Source organism: Strongylocentrotus purpuratus, unplaced genomic scaffold (assembly GCF_000002235.5).
Source record: "Strongylocentrotus purpuratus isolate Spur 01 unplaced genomic scaffold, Spur_5.0 spur5_scaffold_2, whole genome shotgun sequence".
NCBI classification, from domain to species: domain Eukaryota; kingdom Metazoa; phylum Echinodermata; class Echinoidea; order Camarodonta; family Strongylocentrotidae; genus Strongylocentrotus; species Strongylocentrotus purpuratus.
Window position 1 is genome coordinate 4,460,592 of NW_022145605.1, and position 13,987 is coordinate 4,474,578.

The following is a 13,987-nucleotide window of genomic DNA, read 5'->3' on the forward strand; positions in this document are numbered from 1 at the left end:
GATTTATGTTTGAATGTATGATACGAGCCCGATAGAATTCTTTCTTCCCTAAGAGAATTCTTGAAATAACCTTTGTAGAGAAAATTCTGTGCAGTGTCGATCTTCCATAGATAGGTCCCCCTTCCCCTCCTCTCTCGTTCTCTATCTCTCTCTTTCCCTCCACCCCTTCTCCCCCCCCCCCTCTCTCTCTCTCTCTCTCTCTCTCTCTCTCAACCCCTCTCTCCTCTTCTCCCCCTCTCTCTTTCTCTCCATCGCCCTCTCTCTATAGTGTCGGTTTGATATAGGCCTATACAGCTCTTTCTGCAATGTATTCATGATCATGTATTAAAAACTATATATGAAACTCATTATCATTATGATAAATATACGCGTTCTGCTCTTTACCCAATGCATACAACGACGAGTAATACCTCTAAGACTTCTCTGATAGATACTTTTTGACAAATGCGTACTTCTCTATCATAAGCTGTCCGTGTAAGAGCTGGGTTCCATAGGACTCGAATCGTAAACTTGCAACCATTCTTTCTCTCACAACCGGTGTTATATGTACAGACGAAAGTGTGTTGGCAATTAGAAAGGATGCGTCGACCGGTCTGATCAAACCCGGCCCCCCCACTCAGAGGTCGAAATGACCGCATGCGTGTTGCCAAAATGTCCGGTAAAGGGGTACTTTTCGTGCGACAAAGTCCGGCCCGAGAATTGTAAAAAAAGGGGTGTATTTGACTTTTCACCCGGAGATTTCTTTAAAAAGGGGGTGTTTTTCATTTTTTCTCTCATCTCTTTGAACTCCTGAGAAATTATTCCGAATTTAGGGGGGTACATTGAGCATTTTTCCTGATTTAGGGGGGTCTCCAAGGCAGAAAAAGCCCGCGAAAAGCCCGCGAAAGGGGGGTTCGGAAATGTTGGCAGTCCTCAGATAGGGGGTGCTTTTAAAAATAGGGTACGAGCATATGCGTACCCTAAATAACACTGAGTGGGGGGGGGGCCGGGGATCAAACAGAAGCTTGACATTTCGCTTTTCTTATTTCTGATTCTCTATTAATAGTGTCTTGTTCAAATACAATGCAAGCCAATAACAAATCGCGATCGATTTCATTGTTTGTTCTCGTGCAAAATAGCTCCCTGCTGCCAGTATGTTAATGTGGTCACTGAATGGGCGCATTTAAAACACTTTACATCAAGATAGCACACATACGATATAAATCTTCTTTCCAGGGTGCCTAAGACCACAAAATTCACTCGCCTTTCATTTCGTGTTTGCTATAATAATAGTGGTAGGCCTATTTGATAAGTGGACGGGTACAATCTATTTTTTTCACATGCGTTACCAAACATTATATTCAATTATATATGACTGTTTCAGGCTGATAACCCTACCTGTCAGAGCTTGAAACTGACAAAACATCAAATAAAGTGATATTTAAATGTAAATTAATGTCACATTTCCTCAAGAAAAATCTTGGTATGGTTCATACTTTGGACTTTACCTTTATCTTGTCATGACATTGTATTTCCAAGGTAGATATTCGGTTAACAGACGGCCACTGTTGCTATGTCGGGTAACACTTGGTTCATAACTATACTAGACACTCAACTATGTAGTTTGTATGAGGTCTGCTATATAGCGTCAAAAACAATGCAACACATTTTATGCTAATTCGTGAAGTAGTCTTATGTTGAATTTCTGACTTTTCATAAATACCATAAGAGGAACGTAACTTATAATATTTACATACCATAACCTTTTTCAAACATGTAGACACCCCCCCCCCCAAAAAAAAAGAAGAAGAAAGGAGACAATTTCAACATGCATCGTAACAATTCACTTGAACACCAACACCTATACACCCACACGCTCAATTCATTCACTATCACTCTACACTCTACAGAGTAGTTCCCACGACTGTATACGCAACTATAGAATGGGGGCTAATCTTTTATTTGAAAGAGTGTCTTGATATATTGAATGGGTTCCATCACTGCTATACAATCTGATGGGACTAGAAGCCCATCAAGTGCAGAACACAACTTGGTTTGACAAGGCAAAAGAGATTATTTCTTTTCAGAACTGTGCTGAGCGACGAAAATAAAGTGCATGTTAAAAGAATTACACTTTAAGCTTAAATGTCAATATGGAAAATGGTAATTTCTATAATGTTCACGCAGAAGACAACCAATTTGGCTAAATTTACCATTCAATATTATAAGAAATTTAAGTTATGTCATCCGCGCCTACACAAAATTTCAAACACAAGCTATGTCTATGAAACAATGCCCCTGCGCTTCTCGGGAACAAATCCTGATTAAAATTGGAGGAACTCACAGTGATTAAGAGTTAGTAATTACACTACTGTCAACGAATATATTATGCAAATGAAAAGTGCAGAGGCAAAACCAATAATTTGCATTGTTTTATTTTGAGCTCAGACTCATATTAAGGTCAGTTTGGGTGCATGCATGATTTTGATGACTATTCAATACGATTCATGATCATGTCTATAAAAGTGTATTCGTGCTGAAATCTCAAAGTATAAATACATGTAACACAACTCATTTGCCCATACTTGTTTCAAAAGTAAAGTTGGAAGTCTAAGGTTTCGATACAACCTCTTTGGGAGCCGTCAATTATATAGTTCCGCTGTCATCTTGGCAAACACAAGATCTATTGTCAACTGATTTGCTGTATAATTGCCACCCTTCCCAAAATAATCCCCATCCTCGACATGCTGGAAAGGATTTACATTCTTAGAAACCCTTTCCCCGCAATCTTGTCAGTCTTCCCAGCTTAAGGTTGACATATAGTACACTTTACCTTATACCTCTGTTACACCAAGGGGTGGTTACACTACCAAACCGACCCAAACCAAGCGATTCTTGGCTATTGGCCGTAATGTAAATTCTTGTTCGTTGTCTTGTTGGTCGGGTGTCGGTGTGACTGAGGTGTAAGTTTGGAGCTTATTGAGGAGTGTGGTGTTACAGAAAAGAAAAGGGTGTTCTATCTACATGTATATGGGTTCGGTTGGCTTCTGAAAGTGCTCCATCGTTAAATTAATTACATGTTGTGGGAGAATTATTGTAATTTGATTGCTAAAGTGTAATATCCTGAAACTAACAAAGCGAGGGGGATCTTCCAGAAAGAGGGAGGGGGGGGGGGGGAGTGAAATATTCCATGGTTGCTGCCCGCGTCTTTGCAAGTTTGGTTGATTTTATAATTCTGAGCCTACAAACGGGGGGGGGGGGGGGGTATATCAGGTCCATCCTATAATGGTTACGTCACTGATGTATCTCATAATGATTAACATCTCCATTTACAAGACAGTATTTAAAAAAAATTCCAAGCAAGTTTCAATTTGGGAATAAAATGCTGTCCCTGTCAATATTTATTTCGCCTTTCAAATGTATATGTCCGATTATGATAAAGATTACAAATTATCAAAACAACACTGCATTCGAGCTGCAATCAGAAATTAGTCCTACCTCTCTTTAGGTTTGCTAGGAGAGGTATTTGAATGATGGGTAAATTTTCAGGGTGACACCACGTACTTCTTTCGAGGTGTAACCCATCTAACTACATGGTGCATTAGACCCTGAAGACTTTACTTATAACACAGTTTCATTCTCACCATGAATTTTTATTTTTCTGATACTTAACTCATGAAACGTATTTGATTGTACTTACTTAAATGGTGCCGTTTTGAAGATGTAGGGATCGGGAAGGTTTTCTCCGAACGTAAGATCTTCCAGGTCACTGCTTCCATCAAACCCAACCAGTCTCTGAGTATGCCTTGCCCGATATTCCGCCATGTATCGGCTCGTATCATCATAGAAACGAAATGGCTGACCGTCCTTCTGAGTCTGCCTGTTGCTATGGTGACAATAAAAGTGATAATAATGATAGTTAATTATTATAATGATTGTATACGAACAAAAGATAGCTCTGCATTACGAACTTGCATCAGATATCTGTGATATACTCAGAGTACTCTGACCCCGCCCCACAACCCAAAAGACCTACATTTTCAAGGTGATATTGATATTTTCAAGTAGAAAATTGATGTAGTTGAATTGTTGATAACTTGAAAAATAAAAATGGATTTTTCAAGCAAAACTATAATGCGTTTAAGGAGAAATTAAATTCTGCTCTCTATATATTCTAAGTTGTTTAAATTACTGAGATATTAATTCAAAGAAAAATATTACACTTTTTCGAGGACCAATGTTGTTGATATCACTTTAGGTTGATTTGCTTGATACTCCATTGTACATAATCCGAACATAGGACTACGACAACAAAGGACAATACAACTGAAGGCCTATTGGTGATTTCTTGAAAGTCCTTGCGATCGTGTTGAAACCAAATCACCATTCATGCACGAGACAAAATAACGTTTTACCCACCTCTCTGAAGTGTATTCTCCTTGAAGGTTTGGAGCATTACGATCTGACTTCCTCCTGGTCGTCGTTCCCCTGATCGTCGTCCGACCATTCTGCTTCTTCGAGGCACCGTGGTCGTCTTGAGGAGACCACTCGTTGAATCCCTCGTCGAACAGACTAGCGATTGACGGGAACCTGGTTATAATGCAAGAAATCAGGAGTATTTTAGAGTGATGTTTCTTATGATTTATCTCTCAAGAAAGTTGTTATTCTTGTTCCTTGTTATTTCACAGTTAAGCCGTTACCATGAACTAAATTTAAATGTTCATTATAATTTATGTTAAAACAGTCGAGCTATAATAATTGGATATATTGTTGGAAACATGTATAATGGTAATTGTACAGAGCTTCTTTTGGATCGTTGAACGAAACATGTGAAGATGAAAATGGTTTAAACTACGCCAAATCAGCATCCTTTTTCTCTCAAGTTCTATTTGCGGTTTTAGCATTGCTTTATGATGATATAATTTTACTTGTGGGATCAACTTTTTCTCACAAACCTCACAGTTGTTAAAGGATGTTTCAATGGCTCATATAATAGATATACAAAGAAGATATAATATACCTTATACACGAGTCGCGTATAAATAATATGCAAATCGATAAACAAACTGAATTCAAGTTAGGCTCATTAAAAATGAAACAAAGGTTGCATGTCACTTGACCTTATTGATCGGGCACCTGTATTGGCAGTGTTTAATTATTGACTGGAGTGTATACCAGTTCACCTGAAACAAAAGGTGTAGATTTCAAGATGCCACTGTAAAAAGGCTGGTTTTCTTAATACACTTTATGGACATGTAAGTACAGGGTATTTGGGTCATTTGATGTCCCATACAGATACCAAAATGTGTTATTAAATTTATTCCACATTTTGTTGGTCTAATCTATGCCCCAAGACGCACCATGAACAGTTATGATATACATTAAACCCAAATCGTACGCGGTCGGTAACGTAGATATAGGAGTAAGGAAGTACTCTCATGAGAATGCTGAAAGTGTACATGCATTATCTAGGGCTTCAAAATAATCGCCCTAATTTAGATGATTTTGTTTAATAATTGGAAAAATATTTTCACAATCTCAGTTAAATCGACTATATGGATATGGGTCTACACAAGATTTCACATCTCTATGCATTTTTACAAATAGGCCTTTAAACAATTTTCCATGTTCCCCACATAACAATATTGTGTCGACAATAGAATATGGAGTATAAATGTAGGAAAATAGAATGGCTTCTGCTTCAGCGTACTGCTAATATTGATATTTCAGTTTATTCGACACATTTGTATTTGATTATATCATTATTTTGATATTTTATGACAGTAGATCCATTTACGTAAAAGGAAACAAACGACATAGTTATGTACATCAGACATAGAACCTTGGCCAAGCCATGAACATGAAAATCAATTTGTTTTCATAGGCTGACACACAAATATAATTCAATGCAGGTTGTAAAATTTAACGACAGCCACTAAATACTAACCTTGATCCTCTGAGTTTGCTTCCTCCCGATCTCCCCCTCGGTGGTCTTTTCGTAGAAGAAGACGACGTCGGCGGTCGCTTCGAAGTCGTCGATGTAGGCGGTTGATGAGTTGGTAGATGATGCGGTTCACATATGCAGTGGTCGTTGAGCTGCTCCAGGGGATCGGGGTCGAAATAGGGAACGAATGTACAGCTCTTGAAGCATTGGTAGACGTGCTTCCCGACTAGGGGCATGGTTACAAGCTTGATCAACGCGTCGACCTTGACAACGACGACGACACCGGTGATGATGACAATTGTGACATGGATACAACATTTGTGGTTACACCTACATTCATTGTAGGCTTAGAGTTGAGCCGATGTTCGCTTCAGAAAATCTTTGGCTCGAGTTCTGTCTCTCAAGACAACATATCAACAATAACTTCTGCTGATATTTTTTCTTCTTTTGAAAGTCGACCTTATCTGGTCCTATTGGCATATTCCGGGAGCAAGTGGAGAATCAAGTGCAGAACCATGATGTCCAGAGAATAAACACGATATTCAGGAGAAAACTTAATCGGTCGTATTTGCAAATAATGTTATCCTATACATCACGAAATGCAAGTGTTTCGAGTCGAATGTATACTATAAAGTTTCATATAGCAACGACAAAGTTTGTATATACATGACATTATTATAATAATGCATGTTTACAGTTTATGCTTCGTGTAGTTAGCCACAGTAGCTAATTACTTGTCCTTGATTGGTCACGTTAACTCGACAAAAAAATCATCTCCGTGAACACCGTCTGCTAATTACTAATCCTTTGCCGTCGATACGGTGAATATGATTGCATTTACCTTGATAGCCCTCTAAAAGCGTGAATGTACACTGTTAATATCCTCTAGCTTACCACTTAGATCTACAGTCACTGTAAACAGAAAGCAACCCACACGCACGAGTCGCTCCAATACACTGATAAAACTGCCTCGAAAATCAAACTGGCGCCACGTAAAGTTAGGCGTGCGCCGCTCAAGGTGTTGTTTAGTGCTCAGAAGAGGAGTCGATTGATTCTTCATTAACGCTGTGATTTAAAGTTAAAAGCTGCATTATTTGCTCTGCTAGAAGTCTCAGACCTGCCCACACTCAGTATTTATAATTGAGGTGGAAGCTATAGGCTATTTCTAAATGAGTTGACTTCCGAATTTCCTCATTCCATGTTTGACTTAGAAAAGGAACCAACATGTTTCCGTAGAGAATGGGCAATTTACAGATTATTGGCAAATGCAAGAATAGTAAATTCAGAGGTTGGCTACAGCTAGCATTCATGAGAATATCAGCTCTTCCTTAAAGCCAAGTGATTAGAGCAGTGGTCTTGGGTAAATGAATGCTGGGTTCGAAACATAGTGGATGTGCATGCGACATAAAACCCTCATGTACCAAATCACCTCAAGTCGTATGTCCCTTGGTTGCTTGCCGATAAAGGTATGGCTTGACTCCCTCGTGGAGATAAATTTGGTGAAATAAACATTAACACTTAAATAGATGACATGGAATCGATGGGTCCATCATCGTCGGGCTACTCCAACACAAATAGAGACATTCCAAATGCAAGATTAATTCATCGTATAAACCAAAACAGTTCTGATGCCCTTGAGTCTCAAATCAATAACAGTTGAATGCGATAATCAAAGATAATGCACCTGCCAGTCTTCCGAGAGCAATATATCAGTAATTGCCTCGCATTGTTTTGATCCATAGCTTTCAGCCAAGGGATGAAAGATCAAACGTGCAATCATAAGAAAGTTGTGACTTCCATTTCAGCGGAATAAAATTTCAAATGATAATGGATAACATGGTGTGAAACTACGTCAGCAACCTCAAGACTCAAACACAATCATTCGCTTCGGTGAATTTTCATCAAAATGCAACCTATTCAGGAAAGTGCCAGCTTTTCTTAAGTAGCGATGATGTTGTTTTCAAAAGAAGCGTCAAGCAATGATGCTTTGTAACGCTTTATTGAGGCTTTATATAATGAATTGTCTTGAAGATTTGCCGATGGGTACTTCAAGGCGTGCACCATGCAGAATGCATCCAACCAGTACATAAAAATCAATAGTTGGGACAGGGTGGTGTATCGATTTGCCACCCAATGATCAACCTTGGCCAAACTTGAAAGGCCACAACATGAATAGGGAAACAACACGAACAGCCACGTTCATTGATCGCCTAAGAAGCAGTCGACATTCCGTGAAAGGAACTTTTAATCCAAATTATCATTGCAGTTGATCACGTCTTGAATGCGGTATAGGCACATCATCATAGTAAAAACCATCAATCAGCCGGGAGGGGGTGGGAGCTACTTTTATTATCAACACAATTTGTTCCCGATGTAAAAAAAAAAAAAAAAATCATAAAAAACATCTAAAAAATAATTAAAAATCTGAAAATAATCTCGTTTGACTGCATAAGGGACGGGATAGGAAATATAATACTTTTTACTCATAACATAACTTATCAACTTCATTAAAGAGTCCACCTTGATATTTTGTTGGTTTCAATGAAAGCAGAAGAACATTAGATGAACTAATTAGTGAGAAAAACAAGTTAGTGAAAGTTTGCAATATCCTATCAAAAATAGGAATTATGCATTCTTGAAGTTGCCATCAGTGAAACACAAATTGGCAAAATAGGGACGTACCTTTCTATTTTGTCTCATATCTCTCTCCAGCTATCTCTCTCTTCCCTCTATCTCTCTCTCCCCCCCCTCTCTCTCTCTCTCTCTCTCTCTCTCTCTCTATCATCTCTCTCTCTCTCTCTTCCCTCTCTCTCTCTCTCTCTCTCTCTCTCTCTCCCCTCTCTCTCTCTCTCTATCATCTGTCTCTCTCTCATCTCTCTCTCTCTCTCTTGCTCTCTCTCTCTCTCTCTCATCCATCTCTTTCATCTCTCTCTCTCCCCTCTATCTCTCTCTCTCTCTTTATCATTCATCTCTCTCTCGGTTGTATGTCAGGTAGTCATTTTATTTCTATATCTTGCCCCTCACCCTGTCTCGTGTTACTCCACCAGCGCCCTGTTTCATATAACTTGTTATCAATAACAAGATTATGATCACTGTTATACGCTACTGAAATCCGCATATAATGATTGGCTATGAACAGATTTGCCCTATATCTGTGACAGTTGTTAATGATAAGAGGTTTTATGAAACAGGGCCCAGGAGTGGCGTTGAGCCGTCTTCATGTTAGATTTGTTCTCCCTCTTCAAGTAGGCCTACTCCAACACCCAGGTGTGACTGTCTCTAAAGTCTCCCATGAAGTATTTGTCCAGTATAATAGATTGTGTAAGAAAGTCAAAGCACTTCAAAACTTCGAGTGTTACGGGCGGCTACTTTCACCCTCAAACATGGCTAGCCGTGTATTTACATTATATCGTTGGATAGAAAACCTTATCCTCGATATATTATTATCATACACAACAATTCAGACTAAGTCTATATATTTTACAAATATGTGAACATGTGAAATATAACATAACCTGGGTCAAGTAGCTGCGATTAATCGCAATTTATTTGCGATTTATATCAATCGCATGTACAAAAGAGTCACGGGACACTGCAAACTTGCGATGGGTTGGAGGACTTGCGATTGATTCGGGTCAATCGCAACTCTTTATTAGATATGGCCCTGGTATAAGTACACGGACGAGTATAATCTCAAGAGAAAATAACATGCCTGATATAGCGACACCTCATATATCGCTGTGTTAAAAACGATTAAGTATATAACCTTCAACAGTTACAAAGATTTTACTAAAAAAAAATCAGTAAGCATTGATTATGCATTCAGATATGATAATGGGCACATCGGGTGCTTAACATTACAGTCATGCTTTTTTTTACTTCTCAAATCAATTAGTTTAGTGTAGTCACTAGTCGATCTTCTGGGTGTTCCAATGCTCTCCTCCATCGTTTCCATGGTCGTGTCTGTTTTAAACAATTTGATTTTCTTTCCGTTACGGTATATTGATATGATTTTGACTTTATTTTCACTTACTTACTGAATTGAAATCGGAGTTTTGATCCTATAATAAATTGTGTCTTTGTTAATTGTTTTCTTGTTGCTTGTATTAACCTATTAGTCCTAAATAAAACTATTGGTCCTTATATTATGCTTACCACATAGTACCACGTAAATTATAACGTAAGGGTCAAAATGAGGGCGAGGGTTGGGTTTAGTGTTAGGTTTAAGCATGGTTTTTGAGTGAGACAAACTTGTTGGAATAACTTAATCAAAGTAACATTAATTTCTTCTAGGTTATTTACAAAATACCACATCTGCGGTTGAAAAATGTCATCAAAAGTAACTATTACAAATTCACAATGTTATTGCATTATATTTTGCGATTACAATTAATTTACTTGCAATAAACGGCCGTGTAAATGAATTTGCTTAATTTCAAGGTCATTGCAAGAATAATCTCAATTGGTGCTAATTATAATTGCACACTTAGCCTCTCTCTCATCATGCTCCGAATTCCTACGTACTTCCTATTTTTTTGTTTATATATATACGCTGTCCATCAGTCCTGCGGTCCACACCGACTCACCCCAATTCGTTTGTATAATGTTGTCCATGTAGTTGATAATTCTACCCTTGTGCTCCCACACTGCGTCTTACAATTATGTTGATACCTGTTCTCTTCAGTAGTCTCCGCATACACAACACTTGTTTTGTTTTTTAATAAATTTATTCTTGTGTTAATTTGTTATAACATTATTTGTTGAGGGGTCCACACTCTATAAGCCATGCTTTTTAGTGGATCCCTCTATTTTTATTTGACATATAAATATACAGCAACATTTTTATTTTTCTTCTTGATATAAATTGTTATGATATGATTATCTTATAATTCCTTAATAACTTAATTAAGAATAATATAAATAATGTGTTTTGTTATGCAAAAAAAAAATTACATGTACACATGTATAATAACTTTTGTAAAATGTTGTTTGTAATTTATTTATTGTATATAATTTGTATTTTTCTTCTTGAAAATGCAAATAAAAACTTGAACTTGAACTTGGAAATTATTCCAACTTTATGGGCGACAGTGTTTTATGTTGGTCTCAAACAGTCCGGGAAAATTCTAAAAAAATAAAGTTAATCCGTAAAAAGGATTTTGAAATCATAATCATAATTTGAAAGAAGGTTTCCGTTATAGGCCTACATTACAAAGCTTTTTTTTTTTTTTAAAGGTAAATATATAACTCGTAGAAATATCCCGATGATATACTCCACGAAATTGCCTCTGAAGGCCAACACGTTGACCAAATCAGAGGGCGCTGTGTACTTCTTGGTCACGACAGGGATTAAGGTACCCATTGCACCTGAAGAGAGTCCAAAGACTGTCAATGAAGACTGATTCCTTTAGAGGAGTAATAAGCAGTGGCGTAGCTACGGCATACGGGGGCACGAACCCCCCCCCCCAACATAAAGGGTGAGAGCGTGGGGAAAGATGAAGGAAAAGAAAGGAAAACGTCATATCATAATTTTATAAGGAGATAGTTTGCCCGAAAATACTCTTCAAAGATCACACGATTATGTGAACAGATCATAGTAAAAGAATCACGATTTGATTTCATATTGAATATTAAACCTGTAAATAGAAAGTGGCTTTTAGTGTTTATTGTCCGTAAATATCCTTTTTACAGTGGCTCATACTTTTGCGTTATCTTTACCATATCAATGTCCTTTTAACAAGGTAAAACACAAGACACCCGATTATTCTTGTTCTTTAAGTAATTAATGTTAAATAGGATCAATATCATAACCATACAGATAAAAAGAGTATCTCATCATAAGCGGTAAATAAAGTATTTGTATTTGGAGGGTTATCTGCCAAAACTGCTTACTTGCGTATAGGTTTCCTTTATCCTCTATTTATAATCTTATTGATTATTCTATAATGAAAATGATTATTCTCACTGAAGTCGTAAAAGACTACTCCGTGACAAATTTAGAGTCCTTGGTTGAGGGAATCCTATTTTTTAACAAACTTTTTATATAAATTATAGTAGTTTCAAGCTCTTTGCATTTTACGCTCTCAAATTAATAGCTAAACAAATAATGATAATAATAATAATAATAATAATAATAATAATAGTAAAAGTGATAGACCTAGTAGCATAAATAGTAATAGTAATTATAATAATAATAATAACTTCTGGATTGATGAAGTAGCAGCCATTAAACAGTGTTTTTTATAGTATCAAATTAATTGGGTAGTCAGGATTGGGGTCTGCAAATAATCGAGGCCCTTGTGGGTTATTGTGCAAGCAGTTCTGCCAATATTTCGTTTTTTTCGTTTGCCTGTAGATATTATAGCTGGGAAAATAGCGCTGGGTATTGAGTTGATAGCAAACTTTTCAAGGTTGAAATCACAAATACTGAATATAAAAATTTATTTCAAAGCGTATGACATATTCTAAATCAATATGTACGAACATGTGCCAGGTTTTTTACATGCCCTAGTTCTGTTGGGGAGGCGTCATGAAATATATATACCACCATTGCATATATATTGAAATATGCTGCAAACTTATAAATAAGTATTTATGTTAATAGTTTCAGACAACAGACTGGGTATATATGGTCGACATAAAGGTCAAATCCAGTTTATTTAATGAGGACATGGTGCATGTAATAGTTGGTAACGTTTATTCAAGGCACAATAGGGTCAACCCAATCACTACTAACAAAAAAAGTTGACAAGGTTGTACAGTAATAACAGGTAGATGTTTGCTGTTATTACATATCTCCTTGGTAATACATGTTGTTTGTCAAATTATCGAAAAATCAGATCGGCGTCCTTGATGATGTGTACAGCAGAGAAGAAAGGAAAATAAGGACGAAAGGAGTGAAAGATAGAAGACATACGGAAAACGAGACAGAAAAAGACAGAGGGAAGAGAGGGAGACATAGAGAGAGAGAGAGAGAGAGAGAGAGATAGATAGAGAGAGATAGAGAGCAATAGAGAGAGAGAGAGAGAGAGAGAGGGAGAGAGAGAGAGAGGGGGGGGGGTGTATGTATTTGTGTCCGTTTCACTTTGAAATGCAACATTTTCCTACTCTAAAGAGGCAAGGAGTATATTCCCTCACAGCCTGGTCAGTCTGCCCCTCGATTTTTGACCATATAGTAAAGGCATTTTTCAACCGGGGTACCGCAAGAGATCTTTAGGGGTGACACGAGAGAAATTAGGTTATATCAACACAATATTGATGTAATAGCGTCGATTTCATGAAAACCGAAGGTTAGAAACCGCGAGAGTATGAAATTTCATGAGGAAATAGCATTTTGAATATATAAAAGAGTCTTTCTTCCTCGCCTGCAATATTTAGAAAAAAGACGATTCCAGGCAGTGCCTGAATACTTATATACGTGGGCAACGAGGTGCCCGAATATCCTTCTATTTGTCAGTGAGGTACCCAACTATGATCTTTTCTAACGAAATTGCGTTTTTACCACGCTCATTCACTTCACTCGCTTGCAACATTTGGGAAATGATCTGGCCTAATATACTTATATCGTCAATCCAGGTTACCGAATATAAAAGTTTTTGGTATTCGTGTATTCTTCGGCGAGATGCCCGCATACATAATTGTATGTCTTATCTAGTGTGTTGATTACAAAATATAATTTTGTTTTGATAATAAAGATTTAAACAAATAATTATGAAAATAGAAATGATGATAATAATGGCAGCATTTATAAAGCACGTATATGGAAATCTAGCCTTAATAGAAAACTAATCTAATAGAAAGCAGAAAATTCAAAGAACCAAAGAAAGTTTGAACTATTTGAAAATCAATAGGTTATGAATTTGTGAAAGCTGTATAGTAAGGTTCCAACAAACAAATTATCTAAATGTTCTTTTTTCTTCAAAATGTAGGACTCAAAAGTGTCTTTTCTCTCTAGAGGACAAATGACATTTTGCTATCCATAATATATTTTGAGGAGTGTCCAAAAGACGAGGGGACTTTCAGGTTTGGAGAAAAAACAGAAATCAATTATATTTTTGTACACGA

At 37.2% G+C, this 13,987-nt stretch overlaps 1 protein-coding gene across 1 annotated transcript in view; it reads right to left on the reverse strand.

The window, feature by feature from the left end:
- The window catches only part of LOC115926908, a 10,610-nt gene extending 4,451 nt beyond the window's left edge, over positions 1-6,159 (reverse strand). The window contains exons 1-3 of the mRNA XM_030992525.1: positions 5,927-6,159; positions 4,399-4,569; positions 3,680-3,865 (exon numbers count right to left, since the gene is read on the reverse strand). Coding sequence (XP_030848385.1) covers positions 3,680-3,865; positions 4,399-4,569; positions 5,927-6,159 — 590 coding nt within the window. The remainder of the gene's footprint in view (positions 1-3,679; positions 3,866-4,398; positions 4,570-5,926) is intronic.
- Between the last annotated feature and the right edge of the window lie 7,828 nt (positions 6,160-13,987).